This window comes from Cibotium barometz, chromosome 26, assembly GCF_041138505.1.
Source record: "Cibotium barometz isolate CiBa-2024 chromosome 26, ASM4113850v1, whole genome shotgun sequence".
Taxonomy (NCBI): domain Eukaryota; kingdom Viridiplantae; phylum Streptophyta; class Polypodiopsida; order Cyatheales; family Cibotiaceae; genus Cibotium; species Cibotium barometz.
In genome coordinates this window covers 41,849,138-41,873,480 of record NC_141071.1, presented here as the reverse complement: position 1 = coordinate 41,873,480, position 24,343 = coordinate 41,849,138, and the positions used below count along the sequence as shown (strand labels likewise).

General features: G+C 45.2%; 1 protein-coding gene across 2 annotated transcripts in view; it reads left to right on the top strand.

Annotated features, from left to right (window-relative positions):
* Positions 1–2,043: 2,043 nt before the first annotated feature.
* LOC147623984 (uncharacterized) overlaps positions 2,044–24,343 on the top strand; it is a 48,103-nt gene continuing 25,803 nt past the window's right edge. The window contains exons 1-11 of one of the 2 annotated variants that reach the window (XM_086820661.1): positions 2,044–2,762; positions 3,459–3,702; positions 3,823–4,154; positions 4,904–4,991; positions 5,104–5,166; positions 5,287–5,447; positions 10,831–10,906; positions 11,591–11,650; positions 11,873–11,980; positions 12,128–12,340; positions 12,430–13,151. In XM_086820661.1, coding sequence (XP_086676787.1) covers positions 2,299–2,762; positions 3,459–3,702; positions 3,823–4,154; positions 4,904–4,991; positions 5,104–5,166; positions 5,287–5,447; positions 10,831–10,906; positions 11,591–11,650; positions 11,873–11,980; positions 12,128–12,340; positions 12,430–12,996 — 2,376 coding nt within the window. In that variant the 5' untranslated portion in view covers positions 2,044–2,298 and the 3' untranslated portion in view covers positions 12,997–13,151. Of the gene's footprint in view, positions 2,763–3,440; positions 3,703–3,822; positions 4,155–4,903; positions 4,992–5,103; positions 5,167–5,286; positions 5,448–10,830; positions 10,907–11,590; positions 11,651–11,872; positions 11,981–12,127; positions 12,341–12,429; positions 13,152–24,343 lie in introns of both variants that reach the window. The other variant, XM_086820659.1, reaches the window with a different exon arrangement.

The window sequence follows — 24,343 nt, the reverse complement described above, 5'->3', positions numbered from 1 at the left end:
TAAAGGTAAAAGGCTACAAACTTGTGGGATCAAAGCAAGAAGGTTAGATATATATATATATATATATATCTTAACGGATTAACTTGACTTAACAATCCATTTCATTTGCTTAGTAGCTTCAACTCTAATCAAAGGATCTAACCAAGTCAATTTGCATTCTTGCCCATACAAGGCTTGAAGGGAGAAATTCCCAAGCTTCCATGGTAAAAAGCATTGTAAGCAAACTCTCAAGAATGTAAATTTTAAAGCATTTCTTAGGTTCTCGAGTGCAGTAAGCTCTAAGCATATCTTCAATAACTTAATTCTCTAATGTGCTTAAAGAATTGGACACAAATGATTAATCTTATACATGGAGAAAGGAAACAGTGCCTACCTCACACCTGTTGAGAGAAGTTGCCAATTTTCTTTTACAACAATGGTGCAAGGTGTGATTATAATACAAGTTGTATCGTGAACCAAAATGGCTGCACACATTTTTTGCTTGAATTTAATAAAAGTAAAAGGCTATAAACTTGTGGGATCAAAGCAAGAAGGTTAGACATCAACATCTTGAGCATGTTTATCAGCATAGAGTTAGACACTGTAATCACTTAACCTCATTAACATAATTGCCACCTCAAGTCATTTTGCTGCTGTTAAAGAGCACAATTGCTACCTCAAGTGATTGTGTTGCTGTTAAATACCATCACTACAATCCTAATTTGCCTCTTGATGAATCTAACAGACACACTCCCTTAGTTCTTCTACGATTCATGCCATCCAACACCATTATTACTCCATCCCAAATAACATCACCTTGCTTAGCCTTACTGGATCACTACTTCATATCTAGCCTTTGCCATGTTGTGATTGCCATCCCTAGCACACTTACTCCACCCTTTGCTAGCACTTGCACATGGCTGTTTCTACTCTACCTGCATTAACATACTCAAGCAGCACTTCTATAGCCCCACTACGTTTTGCCTCTGCAAATGCTTGCTACTCTTTGACAACATGCTACTTTTCGTAACCTTCCGCCTACAACTCCCATTGGGCTCTATCTCCCGTTTGAGAAAAATGGGTCTCGCATTTGCTTGAAGCTGTGAATTGCCACGTTTGCTTGAAGCTAAGAATTGATAAGCACCTTGATTTAGCACCACACATTCACATGGGGGACCCAAACACTAACTCCATCAATTGGATGCCAACCTACCTAACTGTCTATCACCCGTTTTGCTAACTCCATCGTCTTTGATGTCTAGGCTCGATCCGTTGAATGAACTAGGGTGGTGTAACCTTTGCCTACTATTTTTGCATGTCTTATCGTTGGGTCCTTCACTATGCTTGGTCCCATTTGCCATCCTTCACCTTCGTGAACAAAGATCCTTTGTTCACTCTTTTTTTACTTGTTGAACTTGATTGCTCACACAACTTTGTAGTTGTGCTTTTGTCTTGGAGCTCTTATGATACTCCCAAACTTATGGCATTTCTACAATGCCCCATCCATCGTGGTGTTAGTCGAATGTGATTTGGTCGACCATTACTTTTTAGAGAAAGGCAGAGGAGAAATATGATAGCTTGACTCCAAAAATGGCTGAAAGCAAGCCTTTAAACAAAGGCTTAAAAAAGGGCTTGGCCTTTGGGGACCCCTCTGCATTCAACGTCGCCAATGCACACCACAACCAAACTAAAGCCAACTATTCCACATATAGTACTGACGGTCTAACACAAGTGCAACTGCATATCGAAGATTTACCTACCAACTACAATAAAATCAATCTCCAAAAAAAAAAAGATAGTTGGATCCTTAGATTAAAGACCCTCATTCCCTTTGAGTGAACCAACCAGTCCTTCATTAGGCAGGACCAACAAAGTGCCATGGCTATAAGAGAGAGAGGGAGAAAGTGAGAATTTTTCACCTTACAAAAATAAACACAATCCTGGACATACGAGGAGAATATCGATAAAATCATTGCATGTGCAACCAATACATAAAGAGCACGCGTCCTCTCATGCCATGCTGGCAGTAAGTGGCACAGGCGAATTGTCGCACGTGCGCGGTGTGTGTATCTCGAAACGCGGAGTCCGGGCTCATTATTTCGTTTTGCGATAATTGCATTTTTCTCTCTCTTCTCCTTGACCATCTTCTCTCTCTTCTGCATTTCCAGCGTCATTAGCAAATGACGCCCCTTCTGATGGCTATGGAGACCTCTCTGTGTAGATATAATTTGTGGACTCTCTCTCTCTTTTTGTCTGGCTAGTGCAGTACCGCAGCAATGTAAACTGTATGGCTTGACTGAGAAAATCCTTGTATCAGAGATGCCTCCCTGGTTTGGCAGCAGCAAGTCTTCTCCTACCACAACCCGAAGCAAGAAGAAGGGCTTGGAGAATATCATCGAGGGTGCCAGGCGCAAGCTCACGCTCAAAAACCTCAACAAAGAGGAGCACAGAAGGCTCAGTTCGGACTCTGGCTGTGATGGGTCGTCTGAAACCAGATCGCCCACAACCCCCCACCCTTTGCCTTGTGTACCCCCCTCCCTTTACCCCACAGAGAGAAATGGCCATATTGTAAGTTTCCTTTCTCTGCCCTTGCCTTCTCCCACTAACACTACTACTGCTGCTGATGAAGAACGAGCCTTTGACTTTGGGTCCGGATCAACCTCAAGTTCAGGCTCTCAGGAGAGTAGCTTGTCTGCCACAGAGCCCCCTTCTGACTTGCTCTTCCCTTCTCTCAGAACACCCTTAGGAGATGCTCCCCATGGGTTCCAGCGAAACGGTTTCGGGTGAGTCTCTTTCCCCTTCACTTAATTCTGTCGTTTAATGGTAAGTTGGGGATTTTCCTTGCATGGGTGCGCAGGCACAGGCACTAGAGAGGGGGCCGGTTGAGGCGCCCTTCGAGGATTCCCTTGAGGATCTGTAAGATAGAATGGTCGAGAGTTCACTTAAGATTACGTATCATTGCTCGGTGAGACTATGTTGACCTAAGATTATGTATGCACGCTAAGATGGTGAGGCCTTTTAGGGTTTATTCAGATCAGGTAAGACAATCAAGCACAAAATAAGGCCGGAGGGTCTATGGCTGCTTCACTTAAGGTGGCACCTTGGGTGACCCAATTAAGAATATGTAAGATGGCACAAGCACAGGAGAGGGCTTTGGGGGCTTCACTTCTCGCTTAAGGAACATGAGGTACTAAAAAGATTTCTGGTGAGGCTCTTAACTTAGAGAATATGTACGATAGCATTGGACTCTGGAGTCGACATTCATGTAAGAATATTGCATCATAATGTTGTCAAAGTTATGTTGATGAGGCTCTTGAGGGTTCACTTCAGAATTTGTGGCAGAGTTCACTTATATGACAGCAATGGTGAAGTCCATAGGGTTCACTTAACAAGAAGAGTGTTGGCAAGGACTTTGGCCTGCCTGTTTTGGAGTTTCTTGCGAGTCTTATTTGGCTTGACAGGTTTAATTGTGAACACAGGAATGCACATGGAGGTTTGTCTCCCAGATATAGCAACCCGAGTCCCAGACAAGAGTACTCCCAAGCAAACAGCCCCCATGTAACAACCCAGCATTTTCCGAGCTCTCCTCTGAAAACTCACTCCAGCAACCATGCAGATTTTACTGCCCCAGATAGAAATAGAGTTACAGGCCGTTTGGAAAGCCCCGTAAGAAGTCCTAGGGGAGCATTTACCACGAATCGGTCATTTGGTACCTTTTTCAACGTAAGACTCCCTTCGTGCTTATGTCTTTCCTCCGATGTTGTTTGGATATTAGTCTGGATCATCTGCATTTGCGAGCTTATATATTTGGTCTTTTAACCTGAGCCGTCGGTATCTCAACAGGGCCAAAGAAGTCCAGAACGGTCACCAGCTCCCAGTCCAAGGAGAAGGAGCCCCGGTCCAAGCCCTAGGATACAAAGCACGGCTGTTTCTCCTTTGCATCCTAAGGCATCTGGTGGTGGGGGCCAAGATTCTGCTCACAGTCGGCACGGAAATGAAGTCCATCCCTTACCATTGCCTCCGAGCACATTCAATGGCTCTTATGTTCCCATTTCTTTACCATACTCAACTATTCCTCGCACTCCAGAGAGACCTGTCAACCTTCACACTGGGTGGCGCAAAGGGGCCCTTCTTGGTTCGGGGACCTTTGGTCAGGTCTACAGTGGCTTTCACAGGTGCATATGCTGTCTCCTTTTTGTTTCTGTGTTCGAACTGTATTCCTTTGGGCTTGAGTGGAGTGATTTGAGTAGCGAGGGTGACTGTAAAAAGTTATTAGGTTTGTCTTATATAGACAGGCTAGAGCATTGCTTGCCGTCCTTGTATTGTGTGTTGTTTTCATGTATATTGAAGCTGTTTTTGCTCCACATCGAGCTGTGCCCAAAGTTCAGTGGCCTTAGTGCTTGCATTTTTCTGTTTGAGGACATTTTGTGGGGTTTTTGGTTCTTTCTTTATCAACTCCCCCTCTCCCCCTTCTCCCCTGTTGCATCGGCATGCACACAGCCTCTCTCTCTCTCTCTCTCTCTCTCTCTCTCTCTCTCTCACGCGCATACACACAGATGCAGGCTCATAATATGACTACGGCAAATGTATGTTCATATGGTCCCGTATTCCTGTTTCTGCTGCTGTTGAATGCAAATGTGTTCGAGGTCTTACACTTCTTGGTCTCTGGAGAACTGATAGAAAGTCAGCGTGATGGTATCTTGGCCTCTTGAGAATTGATAGATACTCGCATGATAGCTTATGTATGAAAGTTGAATACTAAGGTGGACCACGTCTGCTGTGAGAAGAGATATTACAGCACGATATTTGGGCTATTATGATGAAGTGGCAGTCTGAAGCTTTCTGAGTAGTCTTTTATGAACTTTCGGTTGCACTGTAGTGGTTCTTAATATTGCACTTTACTAAAATTGATACCTTTTTTCAGCGAGAGTGGCCAGTCGTGTGCAATGAAAGAGGTGTTGATCATTCCAGAGAGTGAGAAGTCTATGGAAAGTGCAAGGCAACTCAAGCAGGTGCCCACCATCACCTAAGTTTCACTGTTGTTTGAGCAGCATATAAGCCTCGATTCATGGCTCGATTTCATGACCTTTGCTTGGTCCATATATAATATGCTCCTGTTTACAGGAAGTCTCTTTGCTCAGTCAGATGAAGCATGCAAACATTGTACAGTATTACGGATGTGAGATGGTATTTTCTATTCTTAAAAAAATTTAGCTGCTTGTCCTCTGAATATATAAAAGTTTTTTTGACTAAAGTCAAGGCCTGGCTTACAAGTTTGGTAACCAATCCTAGAATGTGGTATTGTAGGTGGAAGATCGTCTGTTTATTTACCTTGAGTTCATGTCTAATGGATCGATTCACAACATTGTTCAGCGGTATGGCCCCCTAAGTGAAAGCTGCATCCGTGTGTATACACGGCAAATTCTCTTGGGGCTATCCTACCTTCATGGCAAGAATACTGTGCACAGGTATAGGCCTTGGAATCCTATGCATGTGTAATTGAAGAAAAATTTATCTGCTGTACCTGTTAGCGTTTGTGGATGTTTGAGGCTTTTGTCATTCTGTAGAGCCTTTCGACCCAACCCCTTTCTTCAATCACACCGCCTCAATTGGAATTTGCATCCAGTTACAGTACTATATTGCAGCTCTTCTAGAGCATATCATTTGCAGAGTGATGTTCTTTTTTGGACAGCCGTCTCCAAATCATGGGATTAACTTTTGTGCAGCTACTGTGTCACATTTCTTTTGGCCTTTGGCACATGGAGGTCTATGGAAGGTCACATGGAGGGAGGCCTATGGTTTTTGGCACATGGAGGTCTATGGCAAGTCAATGGTTGTAGCAAATACAATCATATAGGGAACTTGCCATAAATGCTGTCTTGTGGAGGCTTTGCTTGTGTTGGCAAATGCCCATGTTGAGAGTATTGCGTGTATATACATGGGGAGTGCTTGGTTGGTTGGTAGAGGGAAGACTTTTGTTAAATCTTAAGGGCATGTCTTGTGACCCACCTGCAAGTACAAGGTGGACAACAACCAAGGCCAGAGTGGGCAGCCCACATGGCAGTTTTGGACCAATTTTGGGCAGCTTAAACATGTGCAGACCAGTGGTTGCCAAAGTTTGGGCACCTTTTTAACGTAGTGAACATGTTAAGTGACTTTTATGACACTTTTTAAGGGCTTGCAAAATGTTCCCCGACTTGTATTAGCTGGGCAAGAATTTGGTGTTTTTAGCGCCTAATTCAATCATCAAGCTATCTGCATTGAAGGCTCTTCAGCATGCAAGTCCACAACTGATTAGCGGTGCCAGGAGAGGAATCTAGCAGCTAGCATTTGTTGCCATGAACCTCAGCGTTCATCTGCAACTCGGGCTAAGATCAGCAGCTCGATCGCATTTGTACTTTAGACAATCAATTTTACATATAATACAATGGTTAGATTAGGACTACGTGTGTGTGATTGCATTTGTGAGTCTTCTGTTGTACATCTCTCTCTGTTAGCACCATTCACAACATTAGGAGTCATATAGTTGGTATCAGAGCGTAGGGCTAGTGGAATTTTTTTTCAGTGTTTCGTTTGTGTTGGCTGCTTGACTAGGGATAGAGCAGGTTGCTTCATGGAGCACTCTTGGGTACGGAGGATGTCACCAGCTTGGACATTTCCCAGTATGAAAGGAGTCTTGTGGACTCCAGGATGTCTAAATATTTGGAAAGTACAAGCTTTGGGAATGGGGATTATCCAAGCATACAAAGGACCACACTCCTAAAATTTAGGAGAGTTGCTATTTTTGGCCCGACTCGGATGGAAATTTTGTTCGCGTCATTACATCTAGAATTGAGCAGATACCAAGAGTTGGCAAAGTGCCTATGACAAAATGTCTACCAGTTGAGATATTTTTAGAGATAAAGTTTATGGAAGAACCCATCTCTTAGATTGGGACATGTGGCAAGAAAGTGGACCAAAGTGAGACAAGTGGCCTGACCCTTGTTAGAAAGTGGATCAAAGTGAGACAAGTGGCCTCACACTTGTCACTTCAGCTATTGTGTGGCTCTCCACTTGTCATTGTAACCTTCTCTTGCCATTTTAGCTCATGGGAGGCCCAAATCTATAAATTGGAGCCCTCTCTCTTCATTAATGGAGGCTCTCTTGCTGCACACTAGCCTCTACCACCGTTATATGCTGCCCTAATGATGGCTACTCTCTTTCTCTCTCTCTTGAAGGCTGCCCATGGAGAATACCGGCTGTTGGGGACTATTTTGGAGGCTTCCATCGCAAAGAAATACTGAAGGCAAGGGTATTTAATCATTTATTATGATTTCTAGCCGTTGTACTTGTTGTACCAGTCTTTGTACTTGTTGTACCAGCCATTGTATTGGCTATACCAGTCCTTGTACTTGTTGTACTTGCTGTACCACCCATTGTATCGGTTGTATCAGCCACTGTACTTGTACTAGTCACTGTACTTGCTGTACTAGTCACTGTACATGCTGTACCAGCATTTGTACTTATTGTACCAACCATTGTACTTGTTGTACTAGCCATCGTACCGGTTGCACCAACCACTGTACCTACTGTACCAGCCATTGTACTGGCTCTACCAGCCATTGTACCTACTGTACCGGCTGAATGGAGAGTTGTACTTGCTGTACCAGCTCTATTGCATGAAGACCCATGGTTTTTGGGGAAGAATCAGTACCCACACGGAGGTATATGGATTATGTTGTTGGCTCGGCATTTCTACAGCCTATGTTCCGGCTGCAAACTTAAGCTCTTGGTCTTCGAAAGCTGCAAACTTCGCGGCGTTAACCCTCTCATCCACCTTAAAATCCCTTCTTTAACCTTTCACTTCTTCTTTCCCCATGCCTTGGATATAGTTGGATTAGCAGTAAGCAATTGGATCTTTGTAGCAGGGTCTACAAGAGGAGTCCCACACTGGCCTAGATAAGAGATGGTAGGCTTGAGTAGATGCTATGGAAGAATGTCCGGACCCAGGGATTGGCTTACATAGGCTCGTCTCCTTGTGCATTCACAAGGACATCAATTGAATAGGAGGAGGAAAGTATGCTATATCCCTACAGGCCTAGGGACATAGAGTAACCCATGTTAGAACTTAGGGTTAGGGCTCATCAGCTCGGGTGCGGGGACCCATGGATTGCCTTACATAGGGTTGTCTCCTTGTGCATTCACGAGGACATCAATTGAATAGAAGGAGGAAGTTATGATACGTCCCGACAAGCCTAGGCACGTAGAGTAACCTAGGTTAGGGCTAGGGCTTATCAGTTGGGGCGTGGGGACCTGGAGGGTTCACACATGGGCTAAAGGCGCTAGCAAGATGAGGTCTAGTTTGGCGAAGAACTTATAATTGATAGCCTAGGGCTAGTAATGGCTAAATTCTTATACATAAAGCACAAAAGCTTATAAATAAAGCAAGGGCCAAGAATAGCCAGGTTGTTGCTATATAAGTGACCTTGGGGGCACTTATTGAGTCATTGAGGTATCCACATGGTAGACATGAGGGTTGCCAGGGGTGTACAAGACCTCATGGCCATGGAGTTGCAAGGTGGGTGGTTCGGCAATGCTCGGGGGTGGTTAGGTATTGAACTAATGGTTGGGTGGTGAGTCGCTAGCTACAATCTATTGCGGTCATGCGATGCGTACGATGTCGGGTCTACGAAACCTCGTTAGGGTTTCGGTTGCAGGTCAGATGATTCTTGAGTGTCGTTTTTGGAGACCTAACAATGGCGGCCTTGATGCTTATGTTGATGGAGCAAATAGCAACAACTTGGCTTGGGCACAAATGGAGTGATGGGTTGCCCCTCAATGCTTGCCTTGATGTCCTTGCAGAACAAAGGATTTTGAATTTAACTCTTGTACCCAAGTGAGTGCCATTCATAGTCTTGCTGGTGAGCCACATCGAAAGTTCACAATAGTGTCACCCACGACAACCGGCATGAGGTACATTCGCAAGGTCACCATGCTGGTCGTCATGAAGATCCTTCCGACTACCGTCGAAAGTTGTTTGCATCCAAGGTGGGATACCGAGCATAGAATTCATAATTATAGTCAAGAGAGGCATCATTGGCATAGACATCACGATGATTGTAGTCCATAGAGGCACCACAAGAGTAGATGTTGCCCATGACTACAGTTTAAAGTGGCAACACGAGAGTAGCCATCGTCACTCTCGGCACATTCAAGAGCATAGGGGCAAAGGTTGCGACAAGCATGAAACTGTTAAGGCCAGAGTGGGTAAGCACATTTCTATTGAAGGAGTCGCACTGTGCCAAGCCATTGGCAGCATGAGGTCCCATTTTTAATCAAGGGATTCTAGTTTGTGAGTGACAAGAAGATAAGGAACTTTCTTAGTTGTCTGAGCATGAAATGTTACCCGTAGAGTGATATCTCACACTCTCTCGTGATGGCCGTGTGATATTGATGCATAGTGATGCACAAGGCAGCCTCGTACATGAGAGAGAGAAGTTGTTTGAAACTTTGCCGTCTAGGAACTAAGTGCCTAAGATGAGGTTGCATATCCAAGATTCAGAATCGCTCAGTAGATAGTGGATGTTATTTGACATATGATGTTATACTTCCTTGTTTGCTTTTGGAAGTAGGGTCTCTACGTGAGAACATGTTCATTCCCAATTTGGGGGGGAGAGAAAAGAGTGACATGATAAGTTACTCATTGAGTAATGGACTTTCCACCTGATCGATGGGACGTGACCCATTGACATGTTAGGGATGGAATTTGTTATAAAGTTGTATGTTGTCTTCAGGTTATTTGAGGACAAGGGACATACGCAAGATTGTTTGAAAGTTGTGTGTGATATTTGGGCTTTCGAGCACATGGGACAGATGCAAAATTTTATGCTTGCCCTAAAGTGGATGTGAGCATCTACTGGTTATGCGAAAACAGATTGGAAGTGCATTAGGACTTGTTTGCACATTAAGTGAACTAGTGTTTGCCAACAACATATGCAAGATGCCATTTGGTATGATTGACGAGTTGTGCTATGGGTTTGTGCTAGGGTTGTTATGGTAGAGCTTGTTGCACTTTTTGATTGGTTGTCCAATCGGGATTCAACTCTTGGACAAGAGTTGGATTGACAGTAAGCAATTGGATCTTTATAGCAAGTTTCTGCAAGAGGAGTCTTACACACTGGCTTAGATAAGAGGCAATAGACTTGAGTAGATACTATGGATGGATGTTTGGATTTGAGGATTTTCTTATAGAAGCTTGTTCTACTTGTTCAGCCTGACCTGTAGGTGTGCCACACATTAAGTGGCTTCTATGGCACTTTTGTAGGGCTTGCAAAAGGCTGGCTGCCTTCAACTTGTCATTCAGTTATCAAGTAATCACTTAAAGCTCTTCAGCATGCAAGTCTACAAGCGATTGAAGGAGTGAGGATAAGGATTTGGCAGCCATTGTTTGCACTGACTGTGTTTGCACATTCACAGCACTAGTAGCCTTACATGCCTGCTGTTCCTTAGCTACAGTAGGTGGAGTCGGGATGCCACTGCCTGCTTTGGAAGGTTCCCATCCGGCAAGGGAGAGCACTCCCATTCAGCAATTTTGGTTTGTCCTACGGACTGGGCGATGCAACAAGCTTGTGGCCATCTGCCCAACTACTGACATGGATTCTTTGCTTGGTCACATGGCCACCATACAAACATGTGCATGATTTCCATGAATTTATGCACATGATAAAGTGCAGGTTTGTGAAAATGTGCATTTGCATGTGAGCTCATAAAAAGGATATGCAAACATGTATGCATATATATACTGTGGCACACACCACTGACAAACGTGTTTTATTATCTGACTGGCCACTAACATGTCATCATTTCTTGCAGGGATATTAAAGGTGCAAATATTCTTGTTGATAAAGGAGGGGAGGTAAAGCTTGCAGACTTTGGAATGGCCAAGCATGTAATATTCCCTCACAATGCTATGAGTTATTATTTCCAACTTTTGTATACAAGTATACATGTGCTTAAAATGAAAAATACAGTAATCTTGATCTTTATATATATATATATATGTGTGTGTGTGTGTGTGTGTGTGTATGTGTGATTATATATATATTTTAAAATAGTTTAATTATTATATAATTCATCGATTAATCTATATGTTAATAATTGATCTCTTTATCAAAGAAAATCTGTGCAATAAAATTGTAATTAGATTTTTAATGAACGAGTCAATATAAATTAATTACATTAAAAGATCATTGTTTCAATCCTTAAATTTTAACCAATATAAATATTTGATGATAAATAAATAAATTGTTATCATTCAATTATATTTCCTAAAAAAATATGTAAATTAACATTTCTCAAAATTGAAGACAGGCCTATCAAGAATTCTCCTGTGTTTTCCCTTTGAGAGCATTGCAGGAATAGCATAGCTTTTACAATTTATTTATTGGTCTTGATTTTGTCAGTCATTGAAGTCTCTTCAAAAATCACCTTTTATGATACAACCATGTCTTCTTTGTTTAGAATTTGTGCTAATTACTCTTTGTTTGACAAGGAAGATTTCTCTAAATCCACTGATTATCTAGTTTTTTTGTTGACTCGTGGAAAATGATTTCTCTTTGATTGATTGGTGCAGATCTCTGCTCAATCCTTTCTTCTTTCATTTAAGGGGAGCCCTTATTGGATGGCACCTGAGGTACCTCTCTCCCCACCCCCCCCCCTCTCTCTCTCTCTCTCTCTCTCTGCTCTGACATGGAGAACTTGCATGTTGCAACTTGCCAGGAGTTGCTACAATAAGCATACTATTCATACTTCACTTATTGGATGATTAAGCAGTGAAGATTAGAGAATTTCTGCCTAGGTGGGTAGGAAAAATGTAAACTCTGATACAATACATGAATGCGCTGTATGTTTGAAGGTTGTTAAGAATAAAAATGGGTATGATTTTGCTGTGGACATCTGGAGTCTCGGCTGTACGGTTTTGGAAATGGCCACAGGCAAACCACCATGGAGTCAGTTTGAAGGGGTAAATTGTTGAGTTAGTCAGTTTTTTTTTGGGGCACTAAGAATGTTCAAGAGGATCACATGCCTTGTCAATATAAATAGTATAGTTACTTCTTCTTCCTGCGTTACAGCTCTCAGCTGGCTGATAAGATGTCATATATCATGCCAGATTGCAGCTGTTTTTAAAATTGGTAACAGTAAAGAGATTCCTGCAATCCCGGAGTTCTTATCAGACGATGCAAAAATGTTTCTAAGAAGTTGCCTGCAGCGAGATCCTCGCAAGAGGCCTACAGCCATCGAACTTCTCGAACAACCCTTTGTTAGAGTGCAGCGATCTGATTCAGGTGTATCAGAAACATTGACTTCTGCCGTGCAAAGACTGGTATTTACCATTTTTGCTTGTCTCTATACGAGGATTTCTTTGGTCATAGTTTTTGTTGCAGTAATATTTATATGCCCTTTTTGTGGCAGAGCGTGATGGAAAGCATGTCCCATACAACGATGGTATCTCGATCTGGCAATACCTCTGCCCCCCTTTCTCCTGCCTTAAGCTCCAAGCCTCGGTCCCGCATGGTAGAACATAACTTCAGTGTTTTTACACTTTCGTCTTCGTCACCCCAAGTGCCTAATTTGAGCTGTACGATACCTCTAACTGGAGGAGGGAATGGAGGCGCTCCCTCATCACCTTTCCATGAAACTCCTGTTAGGACGCCCATGTCGCCAAGGTCACCCTGTGGAACAGACATAAGGTCGAATCCTATCAGTAGGACTGAACCACGTCAGGGAGGCACTAGCCATACTCCCAATAGCAGTCCAAGACATTGCAATTTTTCCATGTGGGAAGAGGAGGTTTCAGGTCATGCTCCTGGAGATGGAATTGAAGAGTCTCAGAGAGTGAATTCAGGCAGGACGGTGGACCATTTCTCACAGCGTTTTTCTCAAAACCCGCAGCCATATTTTGCAATGCCCTTGCAATCAGCCTCTCCCACCCTTGTCAGCCCAGGCAGTAACCGTGAGCCAGGTTATTTTGTTGTCTAGATGCAAGATTTGCCGCACAGAGGTTTGCAACAAAGCTTTGTAGAATATATTGAAGATTTGTGGATAATTCTCTCCAGTTTTTTGCTGGGTGCACATGGTAATGGTGAAGAGATTACTATTTGCAGCAGTATGAGGTCAGTGTAAGGTATTCAGAGGTGAGTGTCTAATTTTTTCATACAAGCTTTAGTTCTTAAAGGCCTTTTATGATGGCATTGTTTCTAAAGCTTATGATTACTGTGTTTCTATTTGTGTTGTCTGTCAAGATTTTTTCCCTGCTGCAGACCTCTTTTGTCTGCATCCATGACTTTGCGGACTTCTGAGACATGCATCTGTTAATTTTGGACCTTGTGGCGATCAAGGGATTGCAACAGTGGCCCATAGTGCATGATTGTCCGATGAATAGTATTTTTTATTCACTTGACAGTGCTGGAGCATATGGGCAGCAAGAATCCCAACAACAAGGTTCTGGGGAGCAGTTTTGGGAATGTGCACGTGTATTGTTTCACCAGCCAATAATGAAGCCCTTGGGTTGTCGTGCAGCTTCTAGGCCCATCTTAAACTTTTTGGGTGCCCATTTACGCCCCACAACCCAATGTAAGGATGTCTTGGGAATAAGGTGACAGCCTCTAGTGCTGCTTCAGAGTTGTTAGGTGCAGCACTACCAGCTCTAACCTGACCTGGAAGCATAGACATTGTCTTGCTGTACACGTTCGTACATTGTTAAAAGGATAAATACAGACATCACGTAGAGGCTTTGATCTGGATTGGTCGAGCTCTTGCAGGGCTTGGGCTGCTTATATTAGCTTTATGTAGGCTGTCTGGAGGTTACTGGAGCTTCGGAGGTGATACAGGTGCTGTAGAACTGCACAAAGCTTTGTGGTCTGTGTGCAGGCTGGGAAGGTCATGACACAGATTTATCAGGCTTGGTTCACGGTTGGTTTACTTCAGAAATCATACACGCAGATAAAGTTTTTGGAAGATACACGTATGAGCTGAGTTAATGGCATTCTCCTCAATCCCATATTGCATACTACTCTGAGATCTCCATTCTTGTGTGGATGCCATCTCTCTCCAGCCGCAATGCAAAGTTTGTGTGGTGGCATTCTTATCAGACCAGCCATGCATATCGATTCAAAATTTCAAATTGCTCATGACATGTGAAGTTGCAGGTATCATGTTACTCAATAAACTCATCGGCTGTCAGTAAAGGAACGTTCTTGGTAGGCGGCAGGGTCTTTGGCTGTGTCCATGTTGGATGGATCGCTGTATAGAGAAAGAACGAAAAAGAGTTTTTTTAAATGTCTTCAAAAAGACCCGAAGGGTGCATGTGACCGTAACATAGTACATGTGATTCAGGTAGGTACTATCATGTGACATCCTCTCTGATGACTGAATACATAGAATCAATGTGTTCCTCCCTTGTTGGGGCTGCTCGGTGGGAAATGGAGTATGCCTGACCTGGAGTTGATGAGCAGATCGCCTTGATCTTTAGGGAGACGGGGCCATCGACTTGCAGAAGGAAAGGCACCTTGTATCTGAAGACTCCACGTGCTTGTGGGGCTAGCACACCTCTAGCACGGGGTGTGTTCTCCTGTTGTGGTCTGTCCCCCACGATCTGTCTGCTCCCTCTGGTCCTGTCGAGGGTCTGGTGGACTCCAGGATGTCTAAATATTTGGAAAGTACAAGCGTTGGGAATGGGGGATTATGCTAGAATACAAAGGACCACACTCCTAAAATTTAGGAGAGTTGCTATTTTTGGCCCGACTTCGATGGAAATTCTGTTCGCGTCATTACATCTGGAATTGAGCAGATACCAAGAGTTGGCAAAGTGCCTATGACAGAATGTCTAACAGTTGGGATATTTTTAGAGATAAAGTTTGTGGAAGGATCCATCTCTTAGATTGGGACATTTGGCAAGAAAGTGGACCAAAGTGAGACAAGTGGCCTGAAACTTGTTAGAAAGTGGATCAAAGTGAGACAAGTGGCCTCACACTTGTCACTTTAGCTATTGTGTAGCTCTCTACTTGTCATTGTAACCTTCTCTTGCCATTTTAGCTCATGGGAGGCCCAAATCTATAAATTGGAGTCCTCTCTCTTCATTAATAGAGGCTCTCTTGCTGCACACTAGCCTCTACCATCGTTACATGCTGCCCTAATGATGGCTACTCTCTTTCTCTCTCTCTTGAAGGCTGCCCATGAAGAATACCGGCTGTTGGGGACTGTTTTGGAGGCTTCCATCGCGAAGAAATACTGAAGGCAAGGGTATTTAATCATTTATTATGATTTCTAGCCATTGTACTTGTTGTACCAGTCCTTGTACTTGCTGTACCAGCCACTGTAATGGCTGAACAAGCCCTTGTACTTACTGTACTAGCCATTGTATTGGCTGTACCAACCCTTGTACTTGTTGTATCACCCATTGTATCGGTTGTACCAGCCATTGTACTTGCTGTACAAGCCCTTGTACTTGTTGTACCAGCCACTGTATTGGCTGTACCAGTCCTTGTACTTGTTGTACTTATTGTACCACCCATTGTATCAGGTATACCAACCATTGTACTTGCTATACCAGCCACTGTACCTGCTGTACCGGCTGAATGGAGAGTTGTACTTGCTGTACCAGCTCTATTGCATGAAGACCCGTGGTTTTTGGGGAAGAATCAGTACCCACACGGAGGTATATGGATTATATTGTTGGCTTGGCATTTCTACAGCCTATGTTCCGGCTTGGTAGCCTCGTGTTGGGCTATGTTATGGCATTTGTATATGGATAATCCAGCATCTCCCGTGGGGAGAGTAAGGCCCTCAAAGCTTGTACATGATATTATTCTCATTAGGTAATAAAATACTCCAAGGGGGGTGTCGGCCGATTCCGGCCTCTATGCGGTGTCACACGTACAAGCTCCATTTTCATCATTTGTGGATGTTTTGTCTAGCTTTATGTTTTTTTTTCCCCGAGAAAAGATCCTTTCATTAGTTTAAAAAAAACGCTCGCTGGGCTACAAAAAACTCTCCTGCTCATAAGAAGGCAGAGCAGAGATCCAATCAAGGCAGCTAGGGAGACTCTCCCTAGGTGCAAAAAAAGGTACAAAGATCAGTACAAATAACTGAAAGCTATATCATACAATAGGAGGGGGGAAAAGCCAAACAGGTGGCCTGTAATGCCAGCGGGGGGTACCCGCGTGTAGTGTATAGAAGGAGCTGTTGCGCCAAGTGGTGTGGAAGGCCTGGCGCCGCAAGATCGCCGCATCCGAGTCGCCCCGGATGCGGTCATACTGTCCTCGCAGGGTGTGGATCAGCTCCTGCCAAATCCCCCGAACAGTCTCTGCTGGTGGCTCCAGTCTCCCCTCAAAGGCCCTGAAACACCGGGCTCTCCAGGTGAACCAGATGGTGAGGCTGCTGAGGAGCTCCCATCGTAAATCCCTCTCCTGTGTCCAGACGGCGGACGAGAAATCCGGTGAAGGAACAAGGCGAGGCTGGCCCCTAATGAATCTGATGGCCTGGCGGTCCTGCTCCGTCTCGTATCCCAGAGCAGGCCCTGACGATGTCAACCAAGCAGCGGCACCCCACGTATACATGCCCTCTGGAGAGAGGGGGGCCAAAATGCGCAGCATCCTCAGCCAAATCTGCTGCGCCTGTGGACAGTCCCATAGGCAGTGTCTCTGTGTCTCCAATGGGTGGCCGCATCGGACACAGGCCGCCGTAGACAAGCCAGGTGCCAATTGCAGAGCCCCTGTGGGCAACCAGCCACTGAAACGTCGAGATCCTGCGTGCCTGTCGACTAGCCCAGAGCCTGGCCCAAAAATCCTCCAGGAACTCCTGTGAGAGTCCCTGTAGCCGCCAATGCTCCGATGCGGCTGGAGAGACCATCCTCCTCGCAGTCAAAATATGCCTCCCCAACCGAACAGTGTACTGGAAAAAAGTAATCTTTGGGGCCTCGGGGGACGCATAAGGATCATGCCACTCGTACTCGCCAGGGTCCCACTGGAGCCGGGCTAAGGGGCACGCAGCATATGCCCAAATGCGCCACTCAGAGTCCACATCTGCAGGGTCTGGATCAATATGCCACTTCCGGGAAGCGGCGGCCACTACCTGTATCCTCTGAAAGATGCACTCTGCAACCAAAGGCGACTCCGCCTCCACTCTCTGAAGTTTTCCCTCATCCTGGATCTCATAGTAGAGGCATCTACCATCCTCAGTGTGCAAGCTCTGACAGCAATCAGGATCTCCATCTGTGTAAAGGCTCCCATCCACCGTGGGGCCGCTGGCTCGAAAGGCGTGAAACACTCCTCAGTGAGTGCCTCCTGAATGTCATCCATCGTAATCAGCCCCCATCTGAAGTGACTCAGCCTCTGCACCTGGACCTCCTCTGGGAGACTGCAGAAGGCCTGCCAGTCTCCAAAACTGCGTGCTGGGCCTGCCGCCAAAGGTCCCCAGGCTAGACGAGGCCGAGAACCCAGCATATGACCCTGCTCAGTGCGTACCGCGGGGCTCCAGATGAGCGGTTGTCTGGCCCGCTCCTCATCACAAGTAGGAGGTCTCTGAGAAAGCCCCGGTCTCAGCCGCTCCCAAGCTCGCAGGATGCTCAAGGCAAATCTGTCCTCCCATCCTCGACTGAGGCCTGTCCTCCTCATCTCTATGAAGATCCATCGTATCTCTGGTGCCCAAGTGCCCCGTGCTGGAGGAGCCCTAGCCTGCAGACGCTGAAAAAGAAGCTCCTTCCAAGGCTCAGCGCCTGGAAGCAGTCCCCGAACAATAAGCTTCCCCAATAAGGCTCTACTTTGATCAATTGGATCTATAATGCCCAAGCCCCCCTGGGCCAGCGGAAGAGTAATAACTGCCCAAGCAACCTTAGCCCGGGCTAGCTGACCGTCCCGCCGAGACCAAAGAAAGTTCCTGATCAGCCTCTGTACCTGGCTGATGCAAGAGCTCGAGAAGATCCAGCAAGACGTGATGTACCACATGGTCGCTAAAAGCACCTGATTTGTCACCACCACCCTCCCAGCCAAGGATAGCTGAGCTGTACTCCAATACAAAAGCTTCTTCCGAATGCTCAGAAGAAGCGGGGTGATCTGCTGCTCAGGGGACAAATCAAGTCCAATCTGGCATCCCAAATACCGCACTGCTGTGCCAGGAGGAATCCATCTAAAACCCGGGTCTGGGCTCCATGCCGGAGTGGGAGCGCTACTGATCCAAAAGGCCACTGTCTTGCGCCAATTGATCAATGCTCCCAAAGCTGCACCAAAAACCTGTAGAGCGACTGCTCTGCCCTATGAAGATTGGCCTCCTGGCCATATCTGTGACCCTCCTCTGCACATGGGCCCACACAGTCTGTCTGCATTGTGCAAGCATCACGTGCCTCCGTGGCTGGCTCCGCTGAGAGCAGGTCTCTATAGAACTCAGTGGCAATGGCTCTAATCTCCCCGGGCTCAGTGTGGCTGTCCTGTCTCCTGAGCTGGCGTACACCTGCTCGAGCATGGCGGGGTCCGGTAATCTCAAAGAACTCCCCAGTCACTCTATCACCAAGCTGCGTGTGTGAGAGAAACAGGAATTAGGGTTAGGTCATGTGGGAGACATACACAGAGAAGAACAAGGGAGAGAGAGAGAGAGAGAGAGTTGTGGGGATAAGTCAACTCATGAGGCATGAGTGTGTGACTCCCCTATCACACATGTATATTGCACTAGTACACATAGTGCACTTAGTACATTAAAAGTACTAAGTGTACTATGTACTATAACTTATGGGCTTGTACACACTATAAGGGTGGGCATAACGCCTTTACCCCAACAACCTCCCACTTAAAGGCAAAGTGCCCTTAAGTAAAGGAAAAGAAAAAATCAGCATGTACATGATAATATACAAGGCCATATCAAGGCTGAAAATGGCCTCATCCAATGCCCATCAAGTGTCTGCAATGAGCAAACCGCTCCGGAGGCAAACTCTTTGTCAACAGATCAGCCGGGTTGTCATCCGTGTGAATCTTAACAAGCTGAATTTGCTTGTTCTCTATCACCTCTCTGATGAAGTGATACTTCACATCCACATGCTTCGTCTTTGCATGAAAGACAGGGTTCTTTGCCAACTGAATGGCACTCTGACTGTCACAATGCAACAATGGAATATCCCCTGTATAACCCAAATCAACCACTAACCGAGATAGCCATAATGCCTCCTTGCAAGCCTCTGTGGCTGCAATATACTCGGCCTCTGTAGTAGATAAGGCAGTGCACTTCTGCATCCTGGATATCCATGACACAGCACCTCCTGTGAATGTAAATACATAACCGGTAGTAGACTTCCGGTTATCTGGATGACCGGCATAATCCGAATCCGTGTAACCATGCACTAATGCATCCTGTTTGCCAAAGCAAATGCACATATCCTGTGTGCCCTTCAGGTATCTCATGACACCTTTCACTGCTTCCCAATGCTTCTTGCCAGGGTTGGCCATGTATCTAGAAACCACTCCCACTGCAAATGCAATGTCCGGCCTAGTAGCAACCATGGCATACATGAGACTGCCACAAGCTGAAGCATACGGAACCTTGGCCATATCAGCCCTGTCTCTATCCGACTGTGGGCTGTCCATAGCATTGAGTTTCACATATGGAGGCAAAGGAGTACTAGTCTTCTTCCCCCCGTCCATATTGAACCTCTGCAAGACTTTGCCAATGTATTCCTTCTGAGACAAATACAACACATGCTGATTTCTGTCCCGAAGTATCCGCATACCCAAGATGTGATTTGCATCACCCAAATCCTTCATATCAAAGGTTTCATGCAGCCTCTTCTTCAAGGCATCCATCTCCTTACGAGATTTCCCGGCAATCAACATATCATCAACATACAAGATGAGGATCAATAGACTGCCATCCAAAGCTTTCTTGGTGTACAAGCAGTGATCTATGTCACTTCTCTTGAATTTCTGTGATTTCATGAATGTATCAAATTTATGATACCATTCCCTTGGTGCCTGTTTGAGCCCATAAAGACTCTTTTTCAGCTTGCATACAAGCTTCTCTTTTCCACTCACTGCATAACCCTCTGGCTGCTGCATATATATCTCCTCATGGAGATCACCGTGAAGAAAAGCAGTCTTCACATCCATCTGAATCAAGTCCAGATCATCATGCGCAACCAAAGCCAACACAGCTCTAAGTGTGGTCATTTTGACCACTGGAGAGAATATCTCATCAAAGTCCACACCATATTCCTGCTTGAAGCCCTTAGCCACTAACCTGGCTTTGTATCTTGGCTTTGCATCTGGTGCAACTTTGAGCCTGTAAACCCATTTGCATGGCAAAACCTTCTTGCCTGCAGGCAAATGCACCAACTTCCAAGTTCCATTTTTGTGCAGAGAATCCATCTCTGACTTCATGGCACGCTCCCAAAGAGCCTTGTCTGCCCTCTGTAAAGCCTCCTTGTAACATGAGGGCTCCCCACAGTCAGTGAGCATCAAGTAGTCAACCCCTGGAACAAACCTGTCAGGGGCTCTGGAGGGTCTAGTGGACCTCCGTACCCAATGACCATCATTTGCAGGTTGCTGTCCAGCCTGCATATCACCCATTTTGGTGGCTCCTGTTCCATGCCATAAGGCTGAAAAATCATGCCCGGTATTTCTTCTAACTGTGGTATATCCATAGGGATATCTTCTGCCATCTCTGGCTGTCCATTTGGACCATTTTCAGCACCATTTAAGGGCTGGTTTTCCTGCTGTAATGGCTGATTTACAGCCCTTTGTTGTTGTCCATGATGTCCATCATCATCAAAGATGACTCTGCCAGGCTCCTGTTGCCTTGCAGGCTCCTTATACATGCATGTTTCATCAAAAATGACATCATTGCTGCGTATGATCTTTCTATTCATGGGATCCCAAAGTCTATACCCCATTTCACCTCTGTCACCATATCCTAGGAATATGCATTTGTGAGACTTAGGATCAAGTTTGGTGCGCATTTCCCTGCGTATGTGCACGTACGCAACGCAACCAAACACTCTCAAGTGCTTGTATGACGGAGGCTTCCCTGTCCATACTTCTTCTGGCACTTTCCCACCAAGCCTCGTGTTAGGTGACCTGTTTATAAGGTGAACGGCTGTCATAACAGCTTCAGCCCAAAAACCATGAGGTAATGCAGCATGTGATAACATAGAACGGACCTTCTCCTGAATGGTCCTGTTCATCCTCTCTGCTGTCCCATTTTGTGGAGGATCATAAGGAGTAGAGAGCTCCCTCTTGATGCCTTTAGCATCACAAAAGTCCCGAAACTGTTTGGACATGTACTCTCCACCATTGTCGGAACGCAAAGCCTTCAGTGTTTTGCCAGTTTGATTCTCAACAAGAGCAACAAACTTCTCAAACACTGAGAATGTATCACTCTTCAAACGAAGAGGATAGAGCCACACCTTGCGTGTGGCATCATCTATAAAAGACACAAAGTATTTTGCCCCTCCCAAAGAAAGCTGAGGCATCTCACATACATCTGTATGCACAAGCTCTAACTGAGCATCTTTCTGTCCAAGAGCTTTCTTGTGGGGGCACTGCAGTTGCCTGCCATATATACAATGCTCACAAAACTGAAAACTTGAAAACTTTAGAGAAGGCAAGTAACCCAAACGAGACAATTGCTCCATTCCTTTGACACTCATGTGTCCCAACCGGCTATGCCACATAGAAATTTCCGGCAGCTCGGTTGCATTTACATTAGCATGGTGACAAACACCTGCATGCATGAAGTAAAGAGTGTCCACCTTAGAGCCTCTGGCAACAACCAGTGAGCCCTTACTAATTTTCCACTTTCCACTACCAAATGTGGTAACATAATCAGCATCATCAAGCTGTCCAGTAGAAAGCAAATTCTTCTTGATCTCAGGCACATGCCTGACATCATGGAGCATAAGCTGTGAGCCATCTGAAAACACAAGCCTCACATCACCTCTGCGAAGAATCTTGCATGCATGGTTATCACCCAAATAAACCACTCCTTCATTGCCAGCAGTATACCTGACAAACAAGTCTCTGCAACCTGTGACATGAAAGGAGGCACCTGAATCAATGATCCATGAGTGCATACCATGACCACCTGTAAGAAGTGAATGGGCATCAAGTGAAGAAGTAAAGAGGACCTCATCCTCACTGCCACCTGCATGTGACACATTGATTTCTTCAATCTTGACTCCACTTTTGCCCTTTGGCTTTACATCTTTGGCTTCATCCTTCTCTTTGTCTTTGCCTTTTCCCTTTTCTTTTTGATCATTTTTCCATTTGTAGCATTGCTTTTTAATGTGTCCCTTCTTGCCACAATAATGGCATTCCAAATCCTTTTTGGAGCGAGACTTGCTCCTTCCCCTTTCTTGGCTTTTCCCCCTTTGCTGGGATCTCCCACGTGCATTCATTGCATTGGACTTTCCAACAGAGTTGTTTTTCCTGTTCATCTCCTCTTGAAGGAGAGCACCATAGCATGCGAATTGCTAGTGGCTGTCCTGAATGTGTCCCAACTCTCTGGCAAAGTGCATAACAGAAAAGTGGCTTTGAACTCATCGTCCATTGCCAACTTTTGATTAATGACCTAGCTGACAATACCATTAAACTCATTTAGATGGGCTGTCATAGACGCCCCTTCCTTCATCTGAAGACCTATGAGTTTCTTCAACCAATACACTTTGCTTGAGGCACTTTGCTGGGCATACAAGTCCTGCAATCTCTGCCACATTCCCCAAGCTGTCTTCTCTTCACGAATGCTGAAAAGTAATGAGTCTGACACAGACAACATGATAGTAGATCTTGCCAGCTCATCCATATCTTCCCACTCTTTAGCAGTAAGAGAAGCGGGCATTACACCCCTTTCTTTGATAGGCTTGTGCTGCTTTTTCTGGAGCAACACATTGTAGCACTGGGTTTGCCAAATATCATAATTATGCGAGCCTTCAAGCTTCTTGATATGAAGCAATGAAGAGCTCTCACCTGTGGTTGCCATAGCAAAATGCAACCTGTCAATGCCTGACTCCCTGCAAAATGTGCAAACACTGCACCAAAAGCACACAAAGTGCTCACAGTTGTTCTCCCAAGCTTTATCTCCCACTGCGGAAGCAAAAATGCAACTTTTCTCCCACTTTATGTGATGAAATCACCAAAATCTGGTTGCTGCAGATTTTGGACAGCACCTTAAATGTGCTCTATTGCCCTTCCAAAGTACTGTACAGCAGTACCAAGTGCTCACCAATGATGTACCAAACCTGTACCGGCAAGTACAGCAGCTGAAATTGAACCTTTTGGTCACTCAAAACAGTGTACAGCCATGCCAAAACTTGCACAAAGCTGTGCCAAATCTGTACCAGCAGGTACAGTAGCAATAAATGCTCTCCTGGCTGTCCAAATGAGTAAAAATCAGACTTTTACAGTCCCGAACACTGCATAAAACAGTCCCGAACAGAAATTGGGCAAAAGCCCCTTGACTGCAAGCTGATTTTTGAGGATTCAAGGCATAAATGTCTTGCCTGCTGCTTTGCCAAGCTCAACAAGCATACAAACTTGAAAAGCCCCTTGAATTAAGATCAATTTCTGATCATACATGGTACATTGACGCACATGAAGGCATCCAGAGTGTTCACGTTGCTTCCCCCTGGCCACATATACATCAAATACATGAAACCCCCTCGATTTACAGGCACATTGAGTGCTTGTAAGGCATCAACACATTGTCCACAGCATCAAATACGATTGCCTGCATGCAAATCAACCAAATCGGCACAAAAGCCCCTTGATTTGCACTGCAATTTACTGCAATTTGCTGCAATTTTGCCCAAATGTGCGATTTTCCACATCATACAGCATATATGAGTGCTTAATTGCACAATTACATCAAAAGCCCCAAATTTCGACATCCAATTTCCTGCAAATTGATCCTGATTGTGACCAATGTCACCCAATTTTGCCAATTTTGCTCAAAATTGAGCAATTCGACACCTGTATCTGCTCAATTGTTGATTGTACCTGCTCAATTGCAAGTCCCAAAAAAAAAATGAGTAAAATACCTTGTAATTTTTTGATTTTTCTCTGATTTGCAGGCGGGTTTTGTTGTTGCAGGAAAATCGTGCTGACGATGACGTCTCCGGCACGACTGCACGTGCGTGTGTCCTTCGTTGATGGAGATGGTGAAGAGGTCGAGAGATAAAGACTATTCTCCTCTCCTCTTCGTCGAACTCGCAGCTGGCCCTGAGATGTTCGCCAAGAACCGCAAGTTGGAGCCCTACTTGACAGGCGAGTTCCGTGCAGGTGGTTCCATTGCCACTGCGTACTGGCGCTGCTGTATGTTTACGTTGCCGCTTGGTTTACGCCTTCGCTGTCTC